The sequence below is a fragment of the Oncorhynchus mykiss genome, chromosome 12 (assembly GCF_013265735.2).
Source record: "Oncorhynchus mykiss isolate Arlee chromosome 12, USDA_OmykA_1.1, whole genome shotgun sequence".
Taxonomy (NCBI): Eukaryota; Metazoa; Chordata; class Actinopteri; order Salmoniformes; family Salmonidae; genus Oncorhynchus; species Oncorhynchus mykiss.
Window position 1 is genome coordinate 43887043 of NC_048576.1, and position 25187 is coordinate 43912229.

Sequence of the window (25187 nt, forward strand, 5' to 3'; positions counted from 1 at the left end):
ATAGCTAGAATGGAGAGTATGGAATAGCATCAAACACATGGATCTATGTGTTTGATACCATTCCACTCATACTGCTCCAGCCATTACCACGAGCCACCAACCTCCTGTGGTACTGCTAAGATTTGTATACAATTTGTGGTACCATTTCCCATTTCTAACCTCTCTCCAAGAGAGCCAACAAAGGGTGGCATCGCGAGACTTGGTATCCCTTGGTGACGGTATACTGGTTTTCATGGATAGAGCAGAGAAACAGAAGGTAACCAAAAACTCTGATTATCTTTCACAAATTCCAGAAATAATTGTTCACACTACATTCTGTACAGAATTGGTATTTCATGCATTTCTCCTTTTATGCTAGTTTTGCTCATGTATCCAACTTTTATGGCAACGCTAGCTAGCTAAAGTTGGCTAGCTAACAGGGTTTATTTAAATGTAATTCCTGTGGCCTTGTCAACAAGTACTGCCAACAACTCAAGCCACAATTTACATTAGCTAACTGGCTAGCTAGCTATCCAACTACCCAACGTGCCCAGCTATTTTGCATGTAGCCTACTACATTCCTTAACAGTAATGTTACATTCGGATAGTTTGCATGTTGTCAAGTCATTAAGTGATTTGTCGCATCTTCAGACTAAGCTCTTAACTAACCAGCCCTATGACGAGAGCCTGGAGGTGAACGACTACGAGGAAATCGCTAGTGTGTACACGCCGACTCCACGAAGACCAGGTACTAAAAGTGTAATTCATGCAATTCAGAAGCAAATTGCGTGATGCTATTTATTAGACCCTACAGCAACCCTAACCCCGATATGAGTTCATTATGGCATCAACCAATATATCTGGACCTTTTATTATGGCACAGTCAGGTGGTAGTGCACTCTCACCATAAGCACAGGGTTGCTGCTGGTTCAACCCCTGCTGCGACTGTACCCCCTCATCGCTAACAACATCTCAACTTTCTCCCCTTTACAAGTCTCAAGGAAAAAGAACAGACCGCTGTATGAAATGGCGAACAACAGCAGTGATGAATTTGACGACGATGTAAAGGTGATTATGTAAGGGACAATCAACAAGGGGCTACGCGTTCTATGGAAAATAATGGATGACGTGGAAGGTGTGTTCCATGACGCGCAAGCAGAGTGGAACTGACCTCCCACGCAGTAACATTATATTCTGGAGAACGCATAGAGCCCCGAGTTGATTATCCCATTTATGCTATGGCTATAATTGAACACATTTGCTGCACGAAATGTGTTCAACAGTCACTGAATTAGCTAGCAAGTTTACTAGATAGCTACAGTAGTTGCCCTGGTAACCAAACAAACAGACGTGTTAGTTTAGCTAAGCAAACCATCAAATAAAATATTATTGGTCACATACACGTATTTAGCATATGTTATTGCGGGTGTAGCGAAATGCGTGTCTTCCTAGTTCCAACAGTGTAGTAGTATCTAACAATCCACAACAACACACACATCTAAAAGTAAAATAATGTAATTAAGAAATATATAAATATTAGGACAAGCAATGTTGGAGTGGCATTGACTAAAATACAGTAGAATATAATACAGTATATACAGGCGGTGCTTTACCTAGCAGAGACTTGTAGATGACCTGGAGCCAGTGGGTTTAGCGACGAGTATGAAGCGAGGGCCAGCCAATGAGAGCGTACAGGTCCCACTGGTGGGCAGTATATGGGGCTTTGGTGACAAAACGGATGGCACTGTGATAGACTGCATCCAATTTGTTGAGTTGAGTGTTGGAGGGTATTTTGTAGATGACATCGCCGAAGTCGAGGATCGGTAGGATGGTCAGTTTTATGAGGGTATGTTTGGCAGTATGAGTGAAGGATACTTTGTTGATGTCCTTGATGATCTTTTTGGCCTTCCTGTGACATCGGGTGCTGTAGGTATCCTGGAGGGCAGGTGGTGTGCCCCCGGTGAGCTTGCTATTATGAAAATCAAATTCAACAATGTTTTCAATTTGACTTTTGCTTTCAAAGGCAGCTTAAACATACAGTACCAGTCAAAATTTTGGACACACCTACTCATTCGTTCATTTTCTACATTGTAAACTCAGCAAAAAAATAAACGTCCTCTCACTGTCAACTGCGTTTATTTTCATCAAACTTAACACGAATGAACATAAAAAGATTCAACAACTGAGATGTAAACTGAACATGTTCCACAGACATGTGACTAACAGACATTGAATAATATGTCCCTGAACAAAGGGGGGGGGGGGGGGGGGGGGGGGGGGGGGGGTCAAAAGTAACCGTCAGCATCAGGTGTGGCCACCAGCTGCATTAAGTACTGCAGTGCATCTCCTCCTCATGGACTGCACCAGATTTGCCAGTTCTTGCTGTGAAATGTTAGCCCACTCTTCCACCAAGGCACATGTGCTTAATACAACAGGTGTAGACCTTACAGTGAAATGCTTACTTACAAGCCCAACAATGCAGTTTTAACAAAATACATTTTAAAAAGTAAGAGATAAAAACAAATAATTGAGTAGCAGCTGTAAATAACAATAGTGGGACTATATACAGGGGGTACCGGTTCAGAGTAAGGGTGCAGGGGCACTGGTGTTGAGGTAATTATGTCCATGCAGGTAGGGTTATTGAAGTGGCTATGCATAGATAATATATGAGTAGCAGCGGGTGGTGCAAATAGTGTGGGTAGCCATTTGATTAGCTGTTTATGAGTCTTATGGTAGAAGCTGTTTAGAAACCTCTATGACTAGGGTGGCTGGAGTCTTTGACAATTTTTAGGGCCTTCTTCTGACACTGCCTGGTATAGAGGTCCTGGATGGCAGGAAGCTTGACCTCGGTGATGTACTGGGCCGTACGCGCTACCCTATGTAGTGCCTTGCGGTCGGAGGCCAAGCAGTTGCCATACCAGGAAGTGATGCAACTAGTCAGGATGCTCTTGATGGTGCAGCTGTAAAACCTTTTGAGGATCTGAGGACCCATGCCAAGTCTTTTCAGTCTCCTGAAGGGGAATAGGTTTTGTCATGCCCTCATTATGACTCTCTTGATGTTCTTGGACCTTGATAGCTTGTTGGTGATGTGGATGCCAAGGAACTTGAAGCTCTTAACCTGCTCCACTACAACCCCGTCGGTGAGAATGGGGCGTGCTCGGTCTGCCTTTTCCTGTTGTTCACATCATCTCCTTTGTCTTGAACACATTGAGGGAGAGGTTGTTGTCCTTGCACCACATGGTCAGGTCTCTAACCTCCTCGCTATAGGCTGTCTCATCGTTGTCGGTGATCAGGCTTACCACTGTTGTCATCAGCAAAAATAATAATGGTGTTGGAGTTGTGTCTGGCCGTGCAGTTATGAGTGAACTGGGAGTACAGGAGGGGACTGAGCACGCACCCCTGAGGGGACCCTGTGTTTAGGATCAGCATGGCCGATGTGTTGTTACCTCCCCTTACCACCTGGTGGGGCGGCCCGTCAGGAAGTCTAGGATCCAGTTGCAGAGGGAGGTGTTTAGTCCCAGGGTCCTTAGCTTAGTGATGAGCTTTGAGGGCACTATGGTGTTGAATGCTGAGCTGTAGTCAATGAATAGCATTCTCACGTAGCTGTTCCTTTTGTCCAAGTGGGATAGGGCAGTGTGGAGTTCAGTAGAGATTGCATCATCTGTGGATTTGTTGGTGCGGTATGCAAATTGGAGTGTGCCTAGGGTTTCTGGGATAATGATGTTGATGTGAGCCATGACCAGCCTTTCAAAGCATTTCATGGCTACAGATTTGAGTGTTACGGGTCTGTAGTCATTTAGGCAGGTTATCTTAGTGTTCTTGGGCACAGGGACTATGGTGGTCTACAGACTCGGGGGCCAGACGGATTAGGAGAGGTTGAACATGTCAGTGAAGACACTTGTAAGTTTGTCAGCGCATGCTCAGAGTAGACATCCTGGTAATCCATCTGGTCCTGCAGCCTTGTGAATGTTGACCTGTTTAAAGGCCTTACTCACATTGGCTGCGGAGAGAGTGATCACACAGTCTTCCGGAACAGCTGGTGCTCTCATGCCTGTTTCAGTGTTATTTGCCTCTAAGTGAACATAGAAGAAGTTTAGCTCGTCTGGTAGGCTCGTGTCACTGTGCAGCTCTCGGTTGTGCTTTCGTTTGGAGTCTGTAATATTTTGCAATCCCTGGCACATCCAACGAGCGTCTGAGCCGGTGTAGTACGATTCACAACACACCTGATTGGCTCAAACGCATTAAGAAGCAAGAAATTCCACAAATGACCTTTTACAGGCATACATGTTACTTGAAATGCATTCCAGGTGGCTACCTCATGAAGTTGATTGAGAGAATGCCAAGAGTGTGCAAGCTGTCATCAAGGTAAAGGGTGGTTACTTTGAAGATTCTCAAATATAAAATGTGTTTTGATTTGTTTAACACTATTTTGGATACTACATAATAATTCCAAGTGTTATTTCATAGTTTTGATTACTTCACTATTATTCTACAATGTAGAAAATAGTAAAAATAAAGAAAAACCCTGGAAAGAGTTGGTGTGTCAACTTTTGACCGGTACTGTAGAACATGTAAGACTGAACTATAGTCATTGAATTCTACCATGCTGATTATATACTGTGAGTGAGAGACAATGATGCATTTGCTAGAATGCCCTTCAAGACAATCAGAAACGAGTATTCAACAATGCCATGGTATAAGAATTGTTATAAACTGGGTGGTTCGAGCCCTGAAAGCTGATTGGCTGAAATCTGTGGTATATCAGACCGTATAACACAGGTATGACAAAAACATTTTTTTTACTGTTCTAATTATGTTGGTAACCAGTTTATTATAGCAATAAGGCACCTCTGGGGTTGATGGTATATGGCCAATATACCAAGGCTAAGGATTGTATCCAGGTACTCTGCGTTGCACATAAGAACAGCCCTTAGCTGTGATATATTGGCCATATACTACACCCGCTCGATCCTTGCTGCTTAAATATATCATGAACTTGGGACTGGTGGTGACAGACCAAGTATATTAGCTAGCTAGAGGTATCTATTCCAACATATTCAGATAGATATTTTATGACGATCTTTTGTGTTCTACCAACGACAGCCAAAAAAGAAGGAGCAAAGGAACGGCCAGCCTGGCTTGAGTGAGAATGAGGAAGAGGAGGAGGAGGAAGATGATGATTCAGATGAGACGGAGTCTGATGAAGAGGAGGGTGAGCCGGGATCCGCCCCGGAAGGGTGAGTGCAGTCAAATCTCAGTGCACACACTGAGTAGGTTATAGACACATATACCGATCCCGTCATGAAAAGTTATGCGCGCAGTTCCGAATCAGAATCTGGTTTGTTTACATGGAAGTGAGTATGATCACATTCGACTTTAGATGCAGCTCATGCAAGTCAGCAAACAAGTAATCAGATGGTTATCGAGGATTGATTACCTAATAAGCTAGCAAGCCAGCGAGGCAAGGTAAATGATCACAAATAGAACCGGACGAATAATATATATACTGAGCAAAAATATAAACGCAACATGTGAAGTGTTGGTTTCATGAGCTGAAATAAAATATCCCTGAAATCTTCCATATGCACAAAAAGCGTACTTCTCTCAAATTGTGTTTACAGATTTGTTTACATCCCTGTTAGTGAAAATGTCTCCTTTGCCACGATAATCCATCCACCTGACATGACAGGTGTGGCATATCAAGAAGCTGATCAATGAAATTGTATTGGTCACATACATGTGATTAGCAGATGTAATTGCGGGTGTAGAGAAATGCTTGTGCTTCTAGCTCCAACAGTGCAGTAATATCTAACAAATTACACAACATATACCCAATACAGACAAATATAAGTAGTAATGAATGAAGACTATATACATATATATATATATACAGTGCCTTGCGAAAGTATTCGGCCCCCTTGAACTTTGCGACCTTTTGCCACATTTCAGGCTTCAAACATAAAGATATAAAACTGTATTTTTTTGTGAAGAATCAACCACAAGTGGGACACAATCATGAAGTGGAACGACATTTATTGGATATTTCAAACTTTTTTAACAAATCAAAAACTGAAAAATTGGGCGTGCAAAATTATTCTATATTATGTCTATATTGAAATAAGTAAAATCATTCAAAATGGGTTACTACACCAAAAAGCTGTGGTTTGTTTTAAATCGCATAGCCTACAGTCGGAAGGGCCTGCAATTTGTGCAGAGCGAGTGGCAAATATCAAATAAATTATTGTTTAGTTTCAACTATCAGTGAAAAGCAGAGACCCAGCCAGGCATATCGCAATAGTTAAAAATAAATAAATAATAAATAAATAAATCGCAGATAAGCAGTTTGGAAAGCAAAATGGCTATTGCTGTAGTCCTAAATGGAAGACAATGAAAAGACTTCAATCTGTCTTTTAATTATGACAATTCTCAACATAATTGAGCGAAAGGCTATCTTATTGGCACCAGCGGAGAACACCGGCCATATCCACAGTGAGTGTGGATATTCACTGTCTTTATCATTGGGTCAGTGCCACTTTCGTGTGTTTTTGGACAATAATTATTCTTCCTCCAGGTTAGATGGATGTCATTGTATTTGTTTCTCCCCTTTACGTAGGCCCAGAGTAGGTTACCTTGTCATTTTTGCAGTGGTGTAAAATACTTGGGTAAAAGTAAAGTACTGCTTAAGTAGTTTTTTGGGGTAACTTTTACTTTTACTCCACTACATTCCTAAGGAAAATAATGTACTTTTTACTCCACACATTTTCCCTGACACCCAAAAGTAGTCATTACATTTTGAATGCTTAACAGGACATGAAAATAGTTAAATTCACAGACTTATCAAGAGAACATCCCTGGCCATCCCTACTACCTCTGATCTGGCGAACTCACTAAATATGTCCTTAATTTGTAAATGATGTCTTAAATGTTGGAGTGTGCCCTTGATTATCAGTAAATCAACATTTAAAAAAAAATATATATATATTTATATATTATATATTATATATATATATATATATATATATATATATTTATATATATATATAATATATATATATATAATATATATAATAATATATATATATATTATATTATTATATAATATATTATATATATTATATATATATATATATATATTTTTTTTTTTAATTCAAAGGAAATTGTCCTGCTTTGGATTCCCAAATAGAAGTCATTTGAAATTATTTATACTTTTACTTTTGATACTTAAGTATCAAAAGTAAATGTAATTTCAAAATATACTTAAGTATATTTAAAACTAAATACTTTTAGACTTTTACTCTAGTAGTATTTTACTGGGTGACTTTCACTTCAGTCATTTTCTGTTAATGTATATTTACTTTTACTGAAGTGTGACAATTGCGTACTTTTTCCACCACTGAATTTTTGTCGTATTAAAAAAAGATTCTGCTAATGTCTCCAGTCATAGAAAATGTAGTAGAATTGCATGAAATGTGTTTATGAAAGGCTCACATTTTCCTGTGAAATAGCCTAGGCCAACTCTACACCACTATGTGCCGCATTGAACAGTCTTTTTTGCGAACAGAGATTGAGTTATAGTAGAAAGTCTGCAAATGCGAGGATGCATGGAATGGTTTATTATAAAGGTGCATTTTTATGGTAAGAATAGCTTCCCCAAACTTGAAACTCAAGTTTATGTTAGAATAACTGTCCACATTTACTTTTCCTCGGCCATCAAGGCGAGTAACGAACAGTAAAATCACTAGCCTATGTCAATCTACTATCCCCCATAGTAGAAAAGTATGTATGTCAATCTACCTCACCCCATAGTAGAAAAGTTTGTTGTTCTGTGCGAGAATGAAATAGCCTATTTCATATAATAGCCTGGGCCTTTAGGCTGCATGCAGAAAACGCTCTAAAAGCAATGATGCTCATGCGACAGATCAGAATGTTTAGCTTAAAATGTTGATCAACGATATATATATTTTTTTCACACACACCATTATACCATCATATCACCTCTTAGTAAGTTGGACACAAATAGTGTTTTAAATCCTCAGCTCATTGGATCCAAAGTAGACGGACCCACAAAATGTTTTGATGCCAGGGTTTAGGGCCTCAAACTTGGCATGAACATCTTTGAGTTGTCAAATGAAGGTCTTATATGCTCATCATAACTGTGTTCATTTTGTGAGCAGGCAGCCAGAGTCAGAGATAGTTGAGTATCTTAAAACACATTGGAGGAGAAGGTCTGATTGGAGGGACTTTGGATCTTCTCCTCCTATGCGGGTTAAGAAGGAGGTGAGGAGAGAGGTCTTTGAGTTGTTACATGAAGGTCCTATATGCTCATAATAATAACCATGTACATTTTGTGAGCAGACAGCCAGGGCCAGAGATGGTTAAGTATCTCGATAGGGAGAAGACAACAGAAGATGATCCGAGCTATACGTGCAGGTCAGTTTTAGAATTTGAATAAGAGGCAGTTCTATTGAGGCCAGGTGCAGGGAAAAGTCAAATTTTCTAATAGGAACAAATCTGAATGAAGGATAATTTCACAAAATGCTTTATGCAGCTACAGTGCCTTCAGAAAGTATTCATACTCCTTGACTTATTCCACATTTTGTTGTGTTACAGCCTGAATTAAAAATGGATTAAATAGATTTGTTTTTCTCACCCATCTACACACAATGCCGCATAATGACAAAGTGAGAACATGTTTTTAGAAATTGTTGCAAATGTATTGAAAATTGAATACAGATCTCATTGCCCCCTAGAATTGCCCCCTAACACTCAATAACTGGTATAAGTATTTACACCCCTGAGTCAATACTTTATAGAAGCAACTTTGGCAGCGATTACAGCTGTGAGTCTTTCTGGGTAGGTCTCTTAAGAGCTTTTGACACCTGGTTTGTGCAATATTTGCCCATTTATTATTTTCAAAGTTCTTCAAGCTCTGTCATATTGGTTGTCGATCATTGTTAGACAACCATTTTCAGGTCTTAGATTTAAGTCAAAACTGTAACTCGGCCACTCAGGAACATTCACTGTCTTCTTGGTAAGAAACTCCATTGTAGATTTGGCCTTGTGTTTTAGGTTATTGTCCTGCTGAAAGGTGAATTCATCTCAGTGTCTGTTGAAAATCAGACTGAACCAGGTTTTCCTCTAGGATTTTGCCATTGCTTTGTTCCATTCTGTGAATTATTTTTTTATCCTGAAAAACTCCCTCAGTCCTGTGTTCAACATTTATCACAGAAAGATTGTTTCATCCATATACACTTACTGTGCTGTGAAAAAGTATCTGCCCCCTTAATGATTTTTTCTATTTTTGTATATTTTTGACACTGAATGTTATCAGTTCTTCAACCTAAACCTAAAATTAGATCAAGGGAAACAGAGTGAATAAATATCAAATCATTTGTCATACTTATTTCACTAATTTAATAAACAAAGTTATGCAACACCTAATGCCCCTATCTGAAAAAAGAATTGCCCCCTAACACTCAATAACTGGTTGTGCCACCTTTTATCTGCAATGACAGCAACCAAATGCTTCCTGTAGTTGTTTTTCAGTGTCACATCGCTTTGAAGGAATTCTATCCCACTTTTCTATGCATAACTGCTTTAACTTAGTGACATTTGTGGGTTTTGGAGCATGAACAGCTTGTTTCAGGTCCCGCCACCTAAATTGGGTTTAGGTCTGGTTTTGACTAGGCCATTCGAAAACTTTACATTTGTTGCAGCCATTCTTTGTTTCAAACCTTCTGATGTGGGCAAAAAGGTGTGATGGGTCCGCACTAGACTTGTTTGTGTTTTGGATCATTGTCTTGCTGCATGAACCATCTGCGCTTCAACTTCAGCTCACGGACGGATGGCCTGACGGTTACATGCACCCAATAATACGATTTTCATATAATAGTTTGTTTAAAACGTTTACATGCTTTGCAAGAAGAATGATTTCCCTAATAAGCCTGTTTACATGGACACATCTGAAATCAGTCTACCTTGCAGAAAATCGTCAATCAAAATAAACGTTCCACCACAGCGACCATGTTATTGTTGTGATGCCTATTTGATTCTGAGTTCGGACATTTGTAAGTTTGTATGGGAAAACAATTTTTAAGATGCATACTTTTAGTTTTTCCAAAACAAATTTTGACTTCGGCAAAAAAGGAAGCTTGAGCTGCTAGTGCTAGCACATGCACAGATCTAATACACCACTGTAATTCTAATTTAAGGCATTAACATGTCCTGATCATTTGAACGATTGCTCAGAAAACCTGTTGTTTTAATCGGCGTATGCTTACTTCGATTATGACCGTACACTGATTTAAGATAAGCAGAGTAAGGTGTTTACATGACTAATGCCGTATTCGGCTTAATGCCATAATCAATTTGATATCGAATTATTAGTGTGCATGTAAACGTACTAATAGAGGGCAGTATCCATAGTTCCTTCAATGATGGCAAGTGCTCCAGGTCCTAAGGCACCAAACACTGCATTCCACAGGAAGAACCTCATACCAACTGTTCAGCATGATGGTGGTAGTGTGACGGTTTGGGTATGTTTTGCTGCCTCAGGACCTGGATAACTTGCCATCATTGAAGGAACCATAATTCTGCTCTGTATCAGAGAATTCTACAGGAGAATGAAAGGCCATCTGTCTGTGAGCTAAAGCACAACTGGGTCATGCAGAAAGATAATAATCTAAAACACACAAGCAAGTCTACATGAGAATGACTGAAAAGCAACAACAACAAAAATTGTTTACGACTGCCTAAGTCAAAGTCCAGACCTAAATCTGATTGAGATGCTGTGGTAGGACCTGAAACAGACAGTTAATTCTTGAAAACCAACTATTGCCGCTGAGTTAAAGCAAAATTCCTACAGTGATGTGAGAGACCAATCAACAACTACAGGAAGCATTTGGTTGCGCTCATTGCAGCTAAAGGTGACAGTTACACACAGGGGCATTGGGTTTTGAATAATGTTGTTAATTAAATAATTGAAATAAGTATCAACATTTTGTGTTATTTGTTCACTCAGGTTCCCTTGATCTAATATTAGGTTTTGGTTGATCTGATAACATTCAGTTTAAAAATATGCAAAAAATAGAGAAAATCAGAAAAGGGACAAGTACTTTTTCACAGCACTGTAGTTAATTTTAATTGTAAACAGACAAACATCCCAAATTTGATGCTTTTCTTTGCAGGGCATATGACCCGGCAGACTACGACCACCTTCCTGTCACTGCAGAGATCAAAGAGCTGTTTCAGTACATTACCCGGTGAGTGGCGCCTGCAGCTCCGCTACAGAGCTGTGTATGTTTATTTAAAGCTGACCAAGCTGAATATGCCACTTATTGACATTTCTACACAGGCTGAAAACCAGCCCTTGCTCCAAGCCACAATTCCGCTGAATTATTATACACTGCTCAAAAAAATAAAGGGAACACTTAAACAACACAATGTAACTCCAAGTCAATCACACTTCTGTGAAATCAAACTGTCCACTTAGGAAGCAACACTGATTGACAATGAATTTCACATTGTGTTGTGCAAATGGAATAGACAACAGGTGGAAATTATAGGCAATTAGCAAGACACCCCCAATAAAGGAGTGGTTCTGCAGGTGGTGACCACAGACCACTTCAGTTCCTATGCTTCCTGGCTGATGTTTTGGTCACTTTTGAATGCTGGCGGTGCTTTCACTCTAGTGGTAGCATGAGACGGAGTCTACAACCCACACAAGTGGCTCAGGTAGTGCAGCTCATCCAGGATGGCACATCAATGCGAGCTGTGGCAAGAAGGTTTGCTGTGTCTGTCAGCGTAGTGTCCAGAGCATGGCGGCGCTACCAGGAGACAGGCCAGTACATCAGGAGACGTGGAGGAGGCCGTAGGAGGGCAACAACCCAGCAGCAGGACCGCTACCTCTGCCTTTGTGCAAGGAGGAGCAGGAGGAGCACTGCCAGAGCCCTGCAAAATGACCTCCAGCAGGCCACAAATGTGCATGTGTCTGCTCAAACGGTCAGAAACAGACTCCATGAGGGTGGTATGAGGGCCCGACGTCCACAGGTGGGGGTTGTGCTTACAGCCCAACACCGTGCAGGACGTTTGGCATTTGCCAGAGAACACCAAGATTGGCAAATTCGCCACTGGCACCCTGTGCTCTTCACAGATGAAAGCAGGTTCACACTGAGCACATGTGACAGACGTGACAGAGTCTGAAGACGCCATGGAGAACGTTCTGCTGCCTGCAACATCCTCCAGCATGACCGGTTTGGCGGTGGGACAGTCATGGTGTGGGGTGGCATTTCTTTGGGGGCCCGCACAGCCCTCCATGTGCTTGCCAGAGGTAGCCTGACTGCCATTAGGTACCGAGATTAGATCCTCAGACCCCTTGTGAGACCATATGCTGTTGCGGTTGGCCCTGGGTTCCTCCTAATGCAAGACAATGCTAGACCTCATGTGGCTGGAGTGTGTCAGCAGTTCCTGCAAGAGGAAGGCATTGCTGTGGACTGGCCCGCCCGTTCCCCAGACCTGAATCCAATTGAGCACATCTGGGACATCATGTCTCGCTCCATCCACCATCTCCCACCACAGACTGTCCAGGAGTTGGCAGATGCTTTAGTCCAGGTCTGGGAGGAGATCCCTCAGGAGACCATCCGCCACCTCATCAGGAGCATGCCCAGGCGTTGTATGGAGGTCATACAGGCACGTGGAGGCCACACACACACACACACACACTACTGAGCCTCATTTTGACTTGTTTTAAGGACAGTACATCAAAGTTGGATCAGCCAGTAGTGAGGTTTTCCACTTTAATTTTGAGTGTGACTCCAAATCCAGACCTCCATGGGTTGATAAATTTTATTTCCATTGATAATTTTTGTGTGATTTTGTTGTCAGCACATTCAACTATGTAAAGAAAAAAGTATTTAATAAGAATATTTCATTCATTCAGATCTAGGATGTGTTATTTTAGTGTTCCCTTTATTTTTTTGAGCAGTGTGTGTGTGTGTATATGTGTGTGTGTGTGTGTGTGTGTGTATATATATATATATATATATATATATATATATATATATATATATATATATATATATATATATATATATATATATATATATATATATATATATATTTAGTAACATTGTTTGTGAATCTGCAGGTATACTCCTCAGACCATTGAACTAGACCACAAGCTTAAACCCTTTATACCCGACTTCATCCCAGCAGTGGGAGACATTGATGCCTTCCTTAAAGTGAGCATTACCAAGCAAACACATTTTCTCTTAGCTTCACATTTATTTTATGGTTCCAATTCTTTTCTTCCCTGCTTGATGGAATCACATTGTTGAAATGTCCAATTTTGTGTAAACTTTGTTTTCTAATCCAGTCATGTAATGATCAGTGGTTACATCAAAAGATGCGGGGAGGAAGGTGGAATGTAATAATAAGTTCTCCGAGCTGGGCTACTGTCATTGACTTTGTTCCATTGTAACCTCAGGTCCCACGTCCTGATGGCAAAGCAGACAACCTGGGGCTTTTGGTCCTGGATGAGCCCTGCACCAAGCAGTCAGACCCCACTGTTCTGTCACTGTGGCTCTCTGAGAACAGCAAGCAGCACAACATTGCTGTAAGTACAACAAGTATATCACAGTGCGGTTTATAAATCCCCCACAGTCAGGCACAATTTACATCAGACTGTGCACATAACTATGGGTACTGCTTTCAGACAGACAGACACACACTGCAAATTCATTGATCCCTTCTCTCCTTGCGCTGCACAGGAGGTGAAAGTGAAAAGTGTGGAGAACCCGGAGAAGAACCCCAAAGCCATTGAGAATTGGATCGAGAGCATCAGTGAGCTCCATCGCTCCAAACCCCCAGCCACCGTCCACTACACCAGGCAAATGTTTACTTTACCTCACAGTACTGGTGCTGCCCTAGCCTGGTCCCAGATCTGTTTGTGCTGTATAGCCAACGACCATAAGAATTGGCTATGCAGCACAAATAGATCTGGGACTGGCTAGAACTGGTACTGATACTGTCACCGACTCTGACCATTATCTGATTCTAAGTCAGTTCTGTGATTTCTGTGAGGTGAATAGACACTGGCTCTGTGCCAAACTCTGTGCCAAATGTGCATACTACTAAGAAGGAAGGAATGTATGCATGTGGTGTGCTAGTATGGACTTTGGAATGTATCCACTGATATGCATGAAACAGTGGGTGTATTCTATTTTTCCAGGTCCATGCCAGACATTGATACTCTAATGCAGGAGTGGCCACCTGAATTTGAAGAGCTGCTGGGAAAGGTTAGTCACCAAACCTGAACTGAATCTGTTCATCTATCTATGGAACAATGGATATTTTAAACAGCAAGCAATTTGACCTGCTAGCTAGCTACTTCCTGTCTGTCATTTCCTGTTTGGCGTTGACTTGTCTAATTGCAGCCTTAATTGGACACGGTTCATTTTCATACCCCACATTGGGATACTCAGATTTTATTTTATTGGTCGCGTACACATATTTTGCAGATGTTATCGCAGGTGCAGTGGAATGCTTATGCTTCTAGCGCCAACAGTGCAGTATTACCGAACAATACAAAACAATACACACAAATCCAAGAAATAAAAATAAGGAAATTACGAAATCAGAACAAGCAACATCAGAGTCCGGAATATAGGGGTGGCAGGTAGTCTAGTGGTTAGAGCGTTGGACCAATAACCGAAAGGTTGCTGGATCGAATCCCCAAGCTGGCAAGGTAAAAATCTATCGTTCTGCCCCTGAACAAGGCAGTTGGCCTACCAGGGAACAGTGGGCTGTCATTGTAAATAAGAATTTGTTCTTAACTGACTTGCTATATAGATATGTTTGTATGTATGTATATATGTGTGTGTATGTATATTGAACAAAAATATAAACCCAACATGCAACAATTTCAACTAATTTACTGAGTTACAGCTCATATAAGGAAATCAATCAATTGAAATAAATTCAGTAAGCCCTAATATATGGATTTCACGTGACTGGGCAGGGGGGCAGCCATGGGTGGCATAGTCCCACCCACTTGGGTGCCAGGCTCACCCAATCAGAATGAGTTTTTCCCTACAAAAGGGCTTTATTACAGACAGAAATACTCCTCAGCTTCATCAGCTGTTCGGGTGGCTGGTCTTAGACGATCCCACAGGTAAAGAAGCCAGATGTGCAGGTCCTGGACTGGCATGGTCTGTGGTTGTGAGGCCGGTTGGACGTACTGCCAAATTGTTGGCGAATTATGGTAGAGAAATTAACATTTAATCATTTGGCAACAGCTCTGGTGGACATTCCTGCAGTCAGCATGCTAATTGCACTCTCCCTCGAAACATCTGTGGCATTGTGTTGTGTGACAAAAATGCACATTTTAGAGTGGCCATTTATTGTCCCCAGCACAAGGTGCACCTGTGTAATGATCACGCTGTTTAATTAGCTTCTTGATATGCCACACCTGTCAGGTGGATAGGTTATCTTGGCAAAGGAGAAATGCTCACTAACAGATGTAAAGAAATTGGTGCACAACATTTGAGAGAAATAAGCTTTTTGTAGGTATGGAACATTTCTGGGATATTTTATTTAGTCTCATGAAACCAACACTACATGTTGCGTTTATATTTTTGTTCAGTATATATGTACACTGAGTGCACAAAACATTAGGAACCTTCCTAATATTGAGTTACACCCCCCTTTGACCTCAGAACAGCCATGGACTCAGCAAGGTGTCTAAAGCGCTCCACATGGATGCTGATCCATGTTGACTCCAATGCTTCCCAGAGTTGTCTGGATGTCCTTTGGGAGGTGGACCATTCTTAAAAACATGGGCAACTGTTAAGCATGGAAAAACCCAGCAGCGTTGCAGTTCTTGACACACTCAAACCGGTGTCCCTGGCACCTACTACCATACCACGTTCAAAGTCACTTAAATCTTTTTTCTTATCCATTCAACCTCTGAACACACATACACAATCCATGCCTCAAGTGTCTCTCGACTTAAATATCCTTCTTTAACCTGTCTCCTCCTCTTCATCTACACTGATTGAAGTGGATTTAACAAGTGACATCAATAAGGGATCATAGCTTCCACCTGGATTCACCTGGTCAGTCTATGTCATGGAAAGTGCAGGTGTTCCTAATGTTTTGTACAGTGTATATGATGGTGTGTATAGACAGTATATGAAAATAAAGGTGTGTACAGCAGTAGCTATATAGGATGAGCGTTGACTAGAATACAGTATGAATATGAAGTGGGTAAATCAGTGTTAACATTTTATTATTGTCACCAGCGTTCAATGGCTATGTGTATATAGGGCAGCAGTCTAAAAATAAAGCTTTCTTATCAACGTCTGCTGTCCTTCATGAGTTGCTGTGTTCCCTTCCCTTTGCACAGAATGCAAAAGCCCAACCATTGTCAAAACTTTTTTCTGTTTTCTCCTCTACCTCAACCCTTTCTCGCCTTTTTCTAGGTTAGTCTACCAACGGCCGATATCAATTGTGATCTGACCGAGTACATTGAGGTCATATGTGGTGAGTTTTTCAAATTCTCTGCACACAATGCATTCAACAACGTCTGTCTGCTTGTGTAACACATTTGGATAAAATGGGGTGGGACAATCTGGACTCCTATGAAATGCCAATTTCAGTTTTTTTGTTGTGCCTTACTGAATACAACCCTTGTTTTTTCCACTCTCAAAGGCATCCTCGACATCCCCATCTACAAGAGCCGGATTCACTCACTCCATGTGCTGTTCACACTTTACTCTGAGTTCAAAAACTCACAGGTACCACAGTATTTACTCGCCTAACTTTCAGTTAGGCAGGGACCATTGGGATGACATTGTCATCATCCTTGCTGTGATTGTCATGTTCTTTCAATAGTTTTATTCTGACAAAATGGTTATAAAGCCAATTTTGCAGAACAACACCATAAACAAACTATAAATAGCGCAATTTGGTGAAATGTCCATAGTAATGTAACTTATTTACCTATTTTTCAATGATAATGTTTAGTCCTCCCTTACTAAAAAACATCTCCTTGTTTCAGCATTTCAAAGCCTTAGCGGAGGGTCAGAAGTCAGACACTCTGTCTGCTCCTCGCTCCACCACTGGAGAGCCAGAGACACTGGCCTTTGACTGAGGACAGACAACTGACTCCTGTTGAGTCAAGGACATGTTGCCTTCATTGTCCACCATCTGTGATTACTGTACTTTGTGGAAAGGAGGACAGAAGGATGCATAGATGTATATAAATGTTTGTAAATATTTATACACTTAACTTTATACAAAGTGCTTTTCTAGGATAGACTTACTGTTATGTGGAAGAAATTGCATTTTTTTATATTTCAAGTAGTCTTTGGTGTGTTAAGTTTCATTAAGTACTTCCTATTATTAAATTAATGAATATGTTTACATGGTAGAACCTGTGTTTATTATGTTTTCATTATCTGTGAATAGTATATGTTTATAGTAGTTTCACTCACTACTCTACATTCCTCTTAGAAAGAAACATTCCAGCAAGTAGTCCTGAAGTTAAAAGTATGTCCATTGGTGGAAAATCTCAACATTTCCAAATAATAAAGTGTAAAGGACTGTTCACTCTAAAATGTAGAGGTGAAGGTCAACTGAAATGTGTGTCCTTATAAGCATGGCCTAACTCATTTTCCATACTCAGTATTTCATACGAGTATACTTGTTTATAATTAGCTACTTTAGGATTGTAGAACCAGTTTAAAATATAAGCAATAAGTCCAATGTTCCAGCTCATAATAGTTTAACCCATGTATTATAATCACACATACAGTGGGGCAAAAAAGTATTTAGTCAGCCACCAATTGTGCAAGTTCTCCCATTTAAAAAGATGAGAGGCCTGTAATGTTCATCATAGGTACACTTCAACTATGACAGACAAAAATCCAGAAAATCACATTGTAGGATTTTTAATGAATTTATTTGAAAATTATGGTGGAAAAAAACTTTTGTTATTGACCAAATACTTAATCTCAATACTTTGTTATATACCCTTTGTTGGCAATGACAGAGGTCAAACGTTTTCTGTAAGTCTTCACCTATACCCGATACTGTCAGTGTAATTATTTTTTTCACAATTTTTACAAATTAATAAAAAATGCATAGACAAGCCTAAATATGTTCAGGAGTAAAAATGGACTCAAGTCCCATAAATTGCATGGATTCACTCTGTGTACAATAATAGTGTTGAACACTATTTTTAAATGACTACCTATCTCTGTACCACACACATACAATTATCTGTAAGGTCCCTCAGTCAAGCAGTATATTTAAAACAGTTTCAACAACAAAGTCCAGGGAGGTTTTCTAATACCTTGAAAAGAAGGGCACCTATTGGTTAAAAAAAAGCAGACCTTGAATATCCCTTTGAGCATGGTGAAGTTATTAATTACACTTTTGATGGTGTATATACTGTAAATACACCCAGTCACTACAAAGACACAGGTGGCAGGAAACCACAAAGAATTTTCACCATGAGGCCAGTTGTGACTTTATTATGTTTGCAATCGCAAACAAATAATCTGCTTAGACCCCAACCAAGAATCATCAAAAGTCGTGCTATAAATTCTCGTACTAACCCAAGATTCCTAAATGCTCTTCCAGACTCCCTCCACCTACCCAAGGACGTCAGAGTACAAAATTTGGTTAACCACCTGAGGAACTAAATGTAACCTTGCGTAATACCCTAGATGCAGTTGCACTGCTAAAAAAAAGAAAAAATTTGTCATAAGAAACTAGCTCCCTGGTACACAGATAATACCCAAGCCCTGAAGCAAGCTTCCAGATAATTGGAATGGAAATGGTGCCATACCAAACTGGAAGTCTTCCGACTAGCTTGAAAAGACAGTACTGTGCAATACCGAAGAGCCCTCACTGCTGCTCAATTTTCCGATCATCCTATATCTCTTGACACATTCATGAAAATAATCATGGCCTCTAAACCTTCAAGCTGCATACTGGACCATATTCCAACTAAACTACTGAAAGAGCTGCTTCCTGTGCTTGGCCCTCCTATGTTGAACATAATAAACGGCTCCCTATCCACCAGATGTGTACCAAACTCACTAAAAGTCGCAGGAATAAAGCCTCTCTTGGAAAATACAAAAATATTGGCCAATATCGAATCTCCAATTCCTCTCAAAAAAATGTAGAAAAGGCTGTTCAAATCAAAATCAAATGTATTTATATAGCCCTTCGTACATCAGCTGATATCTCAAAGTGCTGTACAGAAACCCAGCCTAAAACCCCAAACAGCAAGCAATGCAGGTGTAGAAGCACGGTGTCTAGGAAAAACTCCCTAGAAAGGCCAAAACCTAGGAAGAAACCTAGAGAGGAACCAGGCTATGTGGGGTGGCCAGTCCTCTTCTGGCTGTGCCGGGTGGAGATTATAACAGAACATGGCCAAGATGTTCAAATGTTCATAAATGACCAGCATGGTCCAATAATAAGGCAGAACAGTTGAAACTGGAGCAGCAGCACGGCCAGGTGGACTGGGGACAGCAAGGAGTCATCATATCAGGTAGTCCTGAGGCATGGTCCTAGGGCTCAGGTCCTCCGACAGAGAGAAAGAAAGAGAGAATTAGAGAGAGCACACTTAAATTCACACAGGACACCGAATAGGACAGGAGAAGTACTCCAGATATAACAAACTGACCCTAGCCCCCATAAACTACTGCAGCATAAATACTGGAGGCTGAGACAGAAGGGGTCAGGAGACACTGTGGCCCCATCCGAGGACACCCCGGACAGGGCCAAACAGGAAGGATATAACCCCACCCACTTTGCCAAAGCACAGCCCCCACACCACTAGAGGGATATCTTCAACCACCAACTTACCATCCTGAGACAAGGCTGAGTATAGCCCACAAAGATCTCCGCCACAGCACAACCCAAGGGGAGGCGCCAACCCAGACAGGATGATCACATCAGTGACTCAACCTACTCAGGTGACGCACCCCTCCCAGGGACGGTATGAGAGAGCCCCAGTGACCAGTGACTCAGCCCCTGAAATAGGGTTAGAGGCAGAGAATCCCAGTGGAAAGAGGGGAACCGGCCAGGCAGAGACAGCAAGGGCGGTTCGTTGCTCCAGAGCCTTTCTGTTCACCTTCACACTCCTGGGCCAGACTACACTCAATCATATGACTCACTGAAGAGATGAGTCTTCAGTAAAGACTTAAAGGTTGAGACCGAGTTTGCGTCTCTGACATGGGTAGGCAGACCGTTCCATAAAAATGGAGCTCTATAGGAGAAAGCCCTGCCTCCAGCTGTTTGCTTAGAAATTCATGGGACAATTAGGAGGCCTGCATCTTGTGACCGTAGCGTACGTGCGTACGTGTAGGTATGTACAGCAGGACCAAATCAGAGAGATAGGTAGGAGCAAGCCCATGTAATGCTTTGTAGGTTAGCAGTAAAACCTTGAAATCAGCCCTTGCTTTGACAGGAAGCCAGTGTAGGGAGGCTAGCACTGGAGTAATATGATAAAAATGTGGTTCTAGTCAGGATTCTAGCAGCCGTATTTAGCACTAACTGAAGTTTATTTAGTGCTTTATCCGGGTAGCCGGAAAGTAGAGCATTGCAGTAGTCTAACCTAGAACTGACAAAAGCATGGATTAATTTTTCTGCAACATTTTTGGACAGAAAGTTTCGGATTTTTGCAATGTTACGTAGATAGAAAAAAAGCTGTCCTTGAAATAGTCTTGATATGTTCTTCAAAAGAGAGATCAGGGTCCAGAGTAACGCCGAGGTCCTTCACAGTTTTATTTGAGACGACTGTACTCAAATAAGACTTGTCACCGCCTTCCAAAATACAAACAATGTATATGAAACGCTTCAGTTTGGTTTTAGACCCCATCATAGCACTGAGACTGCACTCGTGAAGTTGGCAAATGACCTTTTAATGGTGTCAGACCATGGCTCTACATCTGTCCTCGTGCGCCTAGACCTTAGTGCTGCTTTTGACACTATCGATCACCACATTATTTTGGAGAGATTGAAACCCTAATTGGTCTACATGGACAAGTTCTGGCCTGATTTAGATCTTATCTGTCGGAAAGATATCAGTTTGTCTCTGGATGGTTTGTCCTCTGACAAATCAATTGTACGTTTCTATGTTCCTCAAGGTTCTGTTTTCGGACCACTATTGTTTTCACTATATATTTGACCTCTTGGTAATGTCATTCGGAAGCATAATGTTAACTTTCACTGCTATGCAGACGATACACAGCTGTACATTTCGATGGAAAATTGCCTACCCTGTGTTTCAGACAAGGAAGTGGATGTAGAATTTTTTTAAACTTTTAAACTCAGGAAAAACAGAGATGCTAGTTCTAGGTCACAAGAAGCATAGAGATCTTCTGTTAGATATGACAATTAATATTGATGGTTGCACTCTCATCTCAAATAAAACTGTGAAGGACCTCGGCGTTACTCTTGACCCTGATCTTTCTTTACAAATCAAGGCTATTTCAAGGAGTTTCTCCCATTTTTCTCTGCAGATTCTCTCAAGCTCTGACAGGTTGGAAGGGGAACATTGCTGCACAGCTGTTTTCAGGTCTCTCCAGAGATGTTTGATCGCGTTCAAGTCTGGGCTCTGGTTGGGCCGCTCAAGGGCATTCAGAGATTGTCCCGAAGCCACTCCTGCATTGTCTTGTCTGTGTGCTTAGGACTGTTGTCCTGTTGGAAGGTGAACCTTCGCCCCAGTCTGAGGTCCTGAGTTCTCTGGAGCATGTTTCCATCAAAGATCTCTCTGTACTTTGCTCCGTTAATCTTTCCCTCAATTCTGACTCGTCTCCCAGTCCCTGCCTCTGAAAAACCACAACATGATGCTGTCACCCATGCTTCACCATAGGGATGGTGCCAGGTTTCCTCCTGGCGTGACGCTTGGCATTCAGGCCAAAGAGTTCAATCTTGGTTTCATTAAACCAGAGAATCTTGTTTCTCATGGTCTGAGAGTCCTTTAGGTGCCTTTTGGCAAACTCCAAGCCGGCTGTCATGTGCCTTTTACTGAGAAGGGGCTTCTGTCTGGCCACTCTACCATAAAGGCCTGATTGGTGGAGTGCTGCAGCGATGATTGTCCTTTTGGAAGGTTCTCCCATCTCCGCAGAGCAACTCTGGAGCTCTGTCAGAGTGACCATCGAGATCTTGGTCACCTCCCTGACAAAGATCCTTCTCCCCCTATTGCTCAGTTTGGCCAGGTGGCCAGCTCTAGGAAGAGTCTTGGTGGTTCCAAACTTCTTCCTTTTAAGAATGATGGAGGCCATGGTGTTCTTGGGGAACTTCAATGCTGCAGAAATGTTTTGGTACCCTTTTCCAGATCTGTGCCTGGACACAATCCTGTCTCGGAGCTCTATGGACAATCCCTTCGACCTCATGGCTTGGTTTTTACTCTCTTCTCTTTATTGCTCCCTCTCTCAAATTGGCTAGCTAGCTAGCTAATAATACGTCAATATGGCCAATTAACAAACTAACTTCAAGGGAATAAACTAGATGGCTATGTCCAAATATTGTTTGATTTGCTTGCCATCTATAGTGGTGATAACAACTTTACTAGAATGAGAACTTGTGAATGTTTTTCCAGAAGCCTAATCTCTGATGAAGCAGATAAATTACATGTCTGCTTAGCTAGCTAGCTGACTACATGTCAAATAGTTGGCTACCCTCACATATTTGAAAGGACATGATCAATTTATGTTGATATGCCTCTGCCTGTAATATTAGATTTTTATTTCTAAAGGAAAGTGAAAGGGGGACACCTAGTCAGTTGTACAACTGAATGCATTCAACTGAAATGTGTCTTCTGCATTTAACCCAACCCCTCTGAATCAGGCTGCCTTAATCGACATTGATGTCTTTGGCGTGGTCAAGGAAGTTTACTGTTGAAGCTGCTCAAATGTCTAAAAACATGTTTTCACTCTCATTGTGAGGTATTGTGTATAGATGGTTGAGAAAAAAACATATTTAATCTATTTTGAATTCAAACTGTAACACAACAAAATGTGGAATAAGTCAAGGGGTATGAATACTTTCTGAAGGCACACTCTTATAAAAAAAATAAGTTATTTGGCTGTCCCCATAGGAGGACCCTTCAAATAACCCATTTTGGTTCCCCTTTCCACAGAGGGTTCTATGGAACCAAAAAGAGTTCTATATGGAACCAAAAAGGGTTCTATATGGAACCAAAAAGGGTTATCTTATGGGGACAGCCACAGAACCCTTTTGTAACCCTTTTTTCTAAGAATGCACTGATATATATATATATATAATTACATAGATACAGATACATTACAGAGATAGACAAAAAGGTTGTACTGTTCACACATTAACCAGCTTTTGACATTATTTTAAGAAGTGGTTATGGTTGGTATGGCTTTGAGTTTCTGTGGTAGTTTGTTTCACTCAACAGCGGGGTATACAGTGGGGCAAAAAAGTATTTAGTCAGCCACTAATTGCGCAAGTTCTCCCTCTTAAAAAGATGAGAGACGCCTGTAATTGTCATCATAGGTACATTTCAACTATGACAGACAAAATGAGAAAAAAAATCCAGAAAATCACATTGTAGTATTTTGAATGATTTGTTGAATGTTTTCTGTAAGTCTTCACAAGGTTTTCACACACTATTGCTGGTATTTTGGCCCATTCCTCCATGCAGATTTCCTCCGCAACACGGACTTTCAACTCCCTCCAAAGATGTTCTATGGGGTTGAGATCTGTAGACTGGCTAGGCCACTCCAGGACCTTGAAATGCTTCTTACGAAGCCACTCCTTCGTTGCCCGGGCGGTGTGTTTGGGATCATTGTCATGCTGAAAGACCCAGCCACGTTTAATCTTCAATGCCCTTGCTGATGGAAGGAGGTTTTCACTCAAAATCTCACGATACATGGCCCCATTCATTCTTTGCTTTACACGGATCAGTCATCCTGGTCCCTTTGCAGAAAAACAGCCCCAAAGCATGATGTTTCCACCCCCATGCATCACAGTAGGTATGGTGTTCTTTGGATGCAACTCAGCATTCTTTGTCCTCCAAACACGACGAGTTGAGTTTTTACCAAAAAGTTATATTTTGGTTTCTTCTGACTATATTGACATTCTCCCAAACTTCTTCTGGATCATCCAAATGCTCTCTAGCAAACTTCAGATGGACCTGGACATGTACTGGCTTAAGCAGGGGGACACGTCTGGCACTGCAGGATTTGAGTCACAGGCGGCGTAGTGTGTTACTGATGGTAGGCTTTGTTACTTTGGTCCCAGCTCTCTGCAGGTCATTCACTAGGTCCCCCCGTGTGGTTCTGGGATTTTTGCTCACCGTTCTTGTGATCATTTTGACCCCACGGGGTGAGATCTTGCGTGGAGCCCCAGATCGAGGGAGATTATCAGTGGTCTTGTATGTCTTCCATTTCCTAATAATTGCTCCCACAGTGGATTTCTTCAAACCAAGCTGCTTACCTATTGCAGATTCAGTCTTCCCAGCCTGGTGCAGGTCTACAATTTTGTTTCTGGTGTCCTTTGACAGCTCTTTGGTCTTGGCCATAGTGGAGTTTGGAGTGTGACTGTTTGAGGTTGTGGACAGGTGTCTTTTATACTGATAACAAGTTCAAACAGGTGCTATTAATACAGGTAACGAGTGGAGGACAGAGGAGCCTCTTAAAGAAGGAGTTACAGGTCTGTGAGAGCCAGAAATCTTGCTTGTTTGTAGGTGACCAAAAACTTATTTTCCACCATAATTTGCAAATAAATTCATTAAAAATCCTACAATGTGAATAATGTAGTAACCAAAATGTACAAAAAAAATCTAAATATATTTTACATTTGAAATTCTTCAAAGTAGCTACCCTTTGCCTTGATGACACCTTTGCACAATCTTTGGCATTCTCTCAACTAGCTTTATGAGGTAGTCACTTGGCATGCATTTCAATGAACAGGTGTGCCTTGTTAAAAGGTCATTTTAATCCGTTTGAGCCAATCAGTTGTGTTGTGACAAGGTAGGGGTGGTATACAGAAGATAGGGCTATTTGGTAAAAGACCAAGTCCATATTATGGCAAGAACAGCTCAAATAAGCAAAGAGAAACAGCAGCCAATCATTACTTTAAAGACATGAAGGTCTTTCAATCTAGAAAATGTCAAGAACTATGAAAGTTTGTTCAAGTGCAGTTGCACTGGCTCTCATGAGGGC

General features: G+C 41.2%; 1 protein-coding gene across 1 annotated transcript; it reads left to right on the plus strand.

Moving 5' to 3' along the window:
* Positions 1 to 211: 211 nt before the first annotated feature.
* On the plus strand, positions 212 to 17405 carry ift46 (intraflagellar transport 46 homolog (Chlamydomonas)). The gene is given in 12 exon segments (NM_001165237.1): positions 212 to 256; positions 631 to 727; positions 974 to 1047; positions 5083 to 5216; positions 11166 to 11240; positions 13124 to 13217; positions 13463 to 13591; positions 13746 to 13864; positions 14207 to 14273; positions 16458 to 16518; positions 16687 to 16772; positions 17036 to 17405. Coding segments are annotated over 12 exon segments (1053 nt in total). The 5' UTR covers positions 212 to 232; the 3' UTR covers positions 17129 to 17405.
* The last annotated feature ends 7782 nt before the right edge of the window (positions 17406 to 25187 follow it).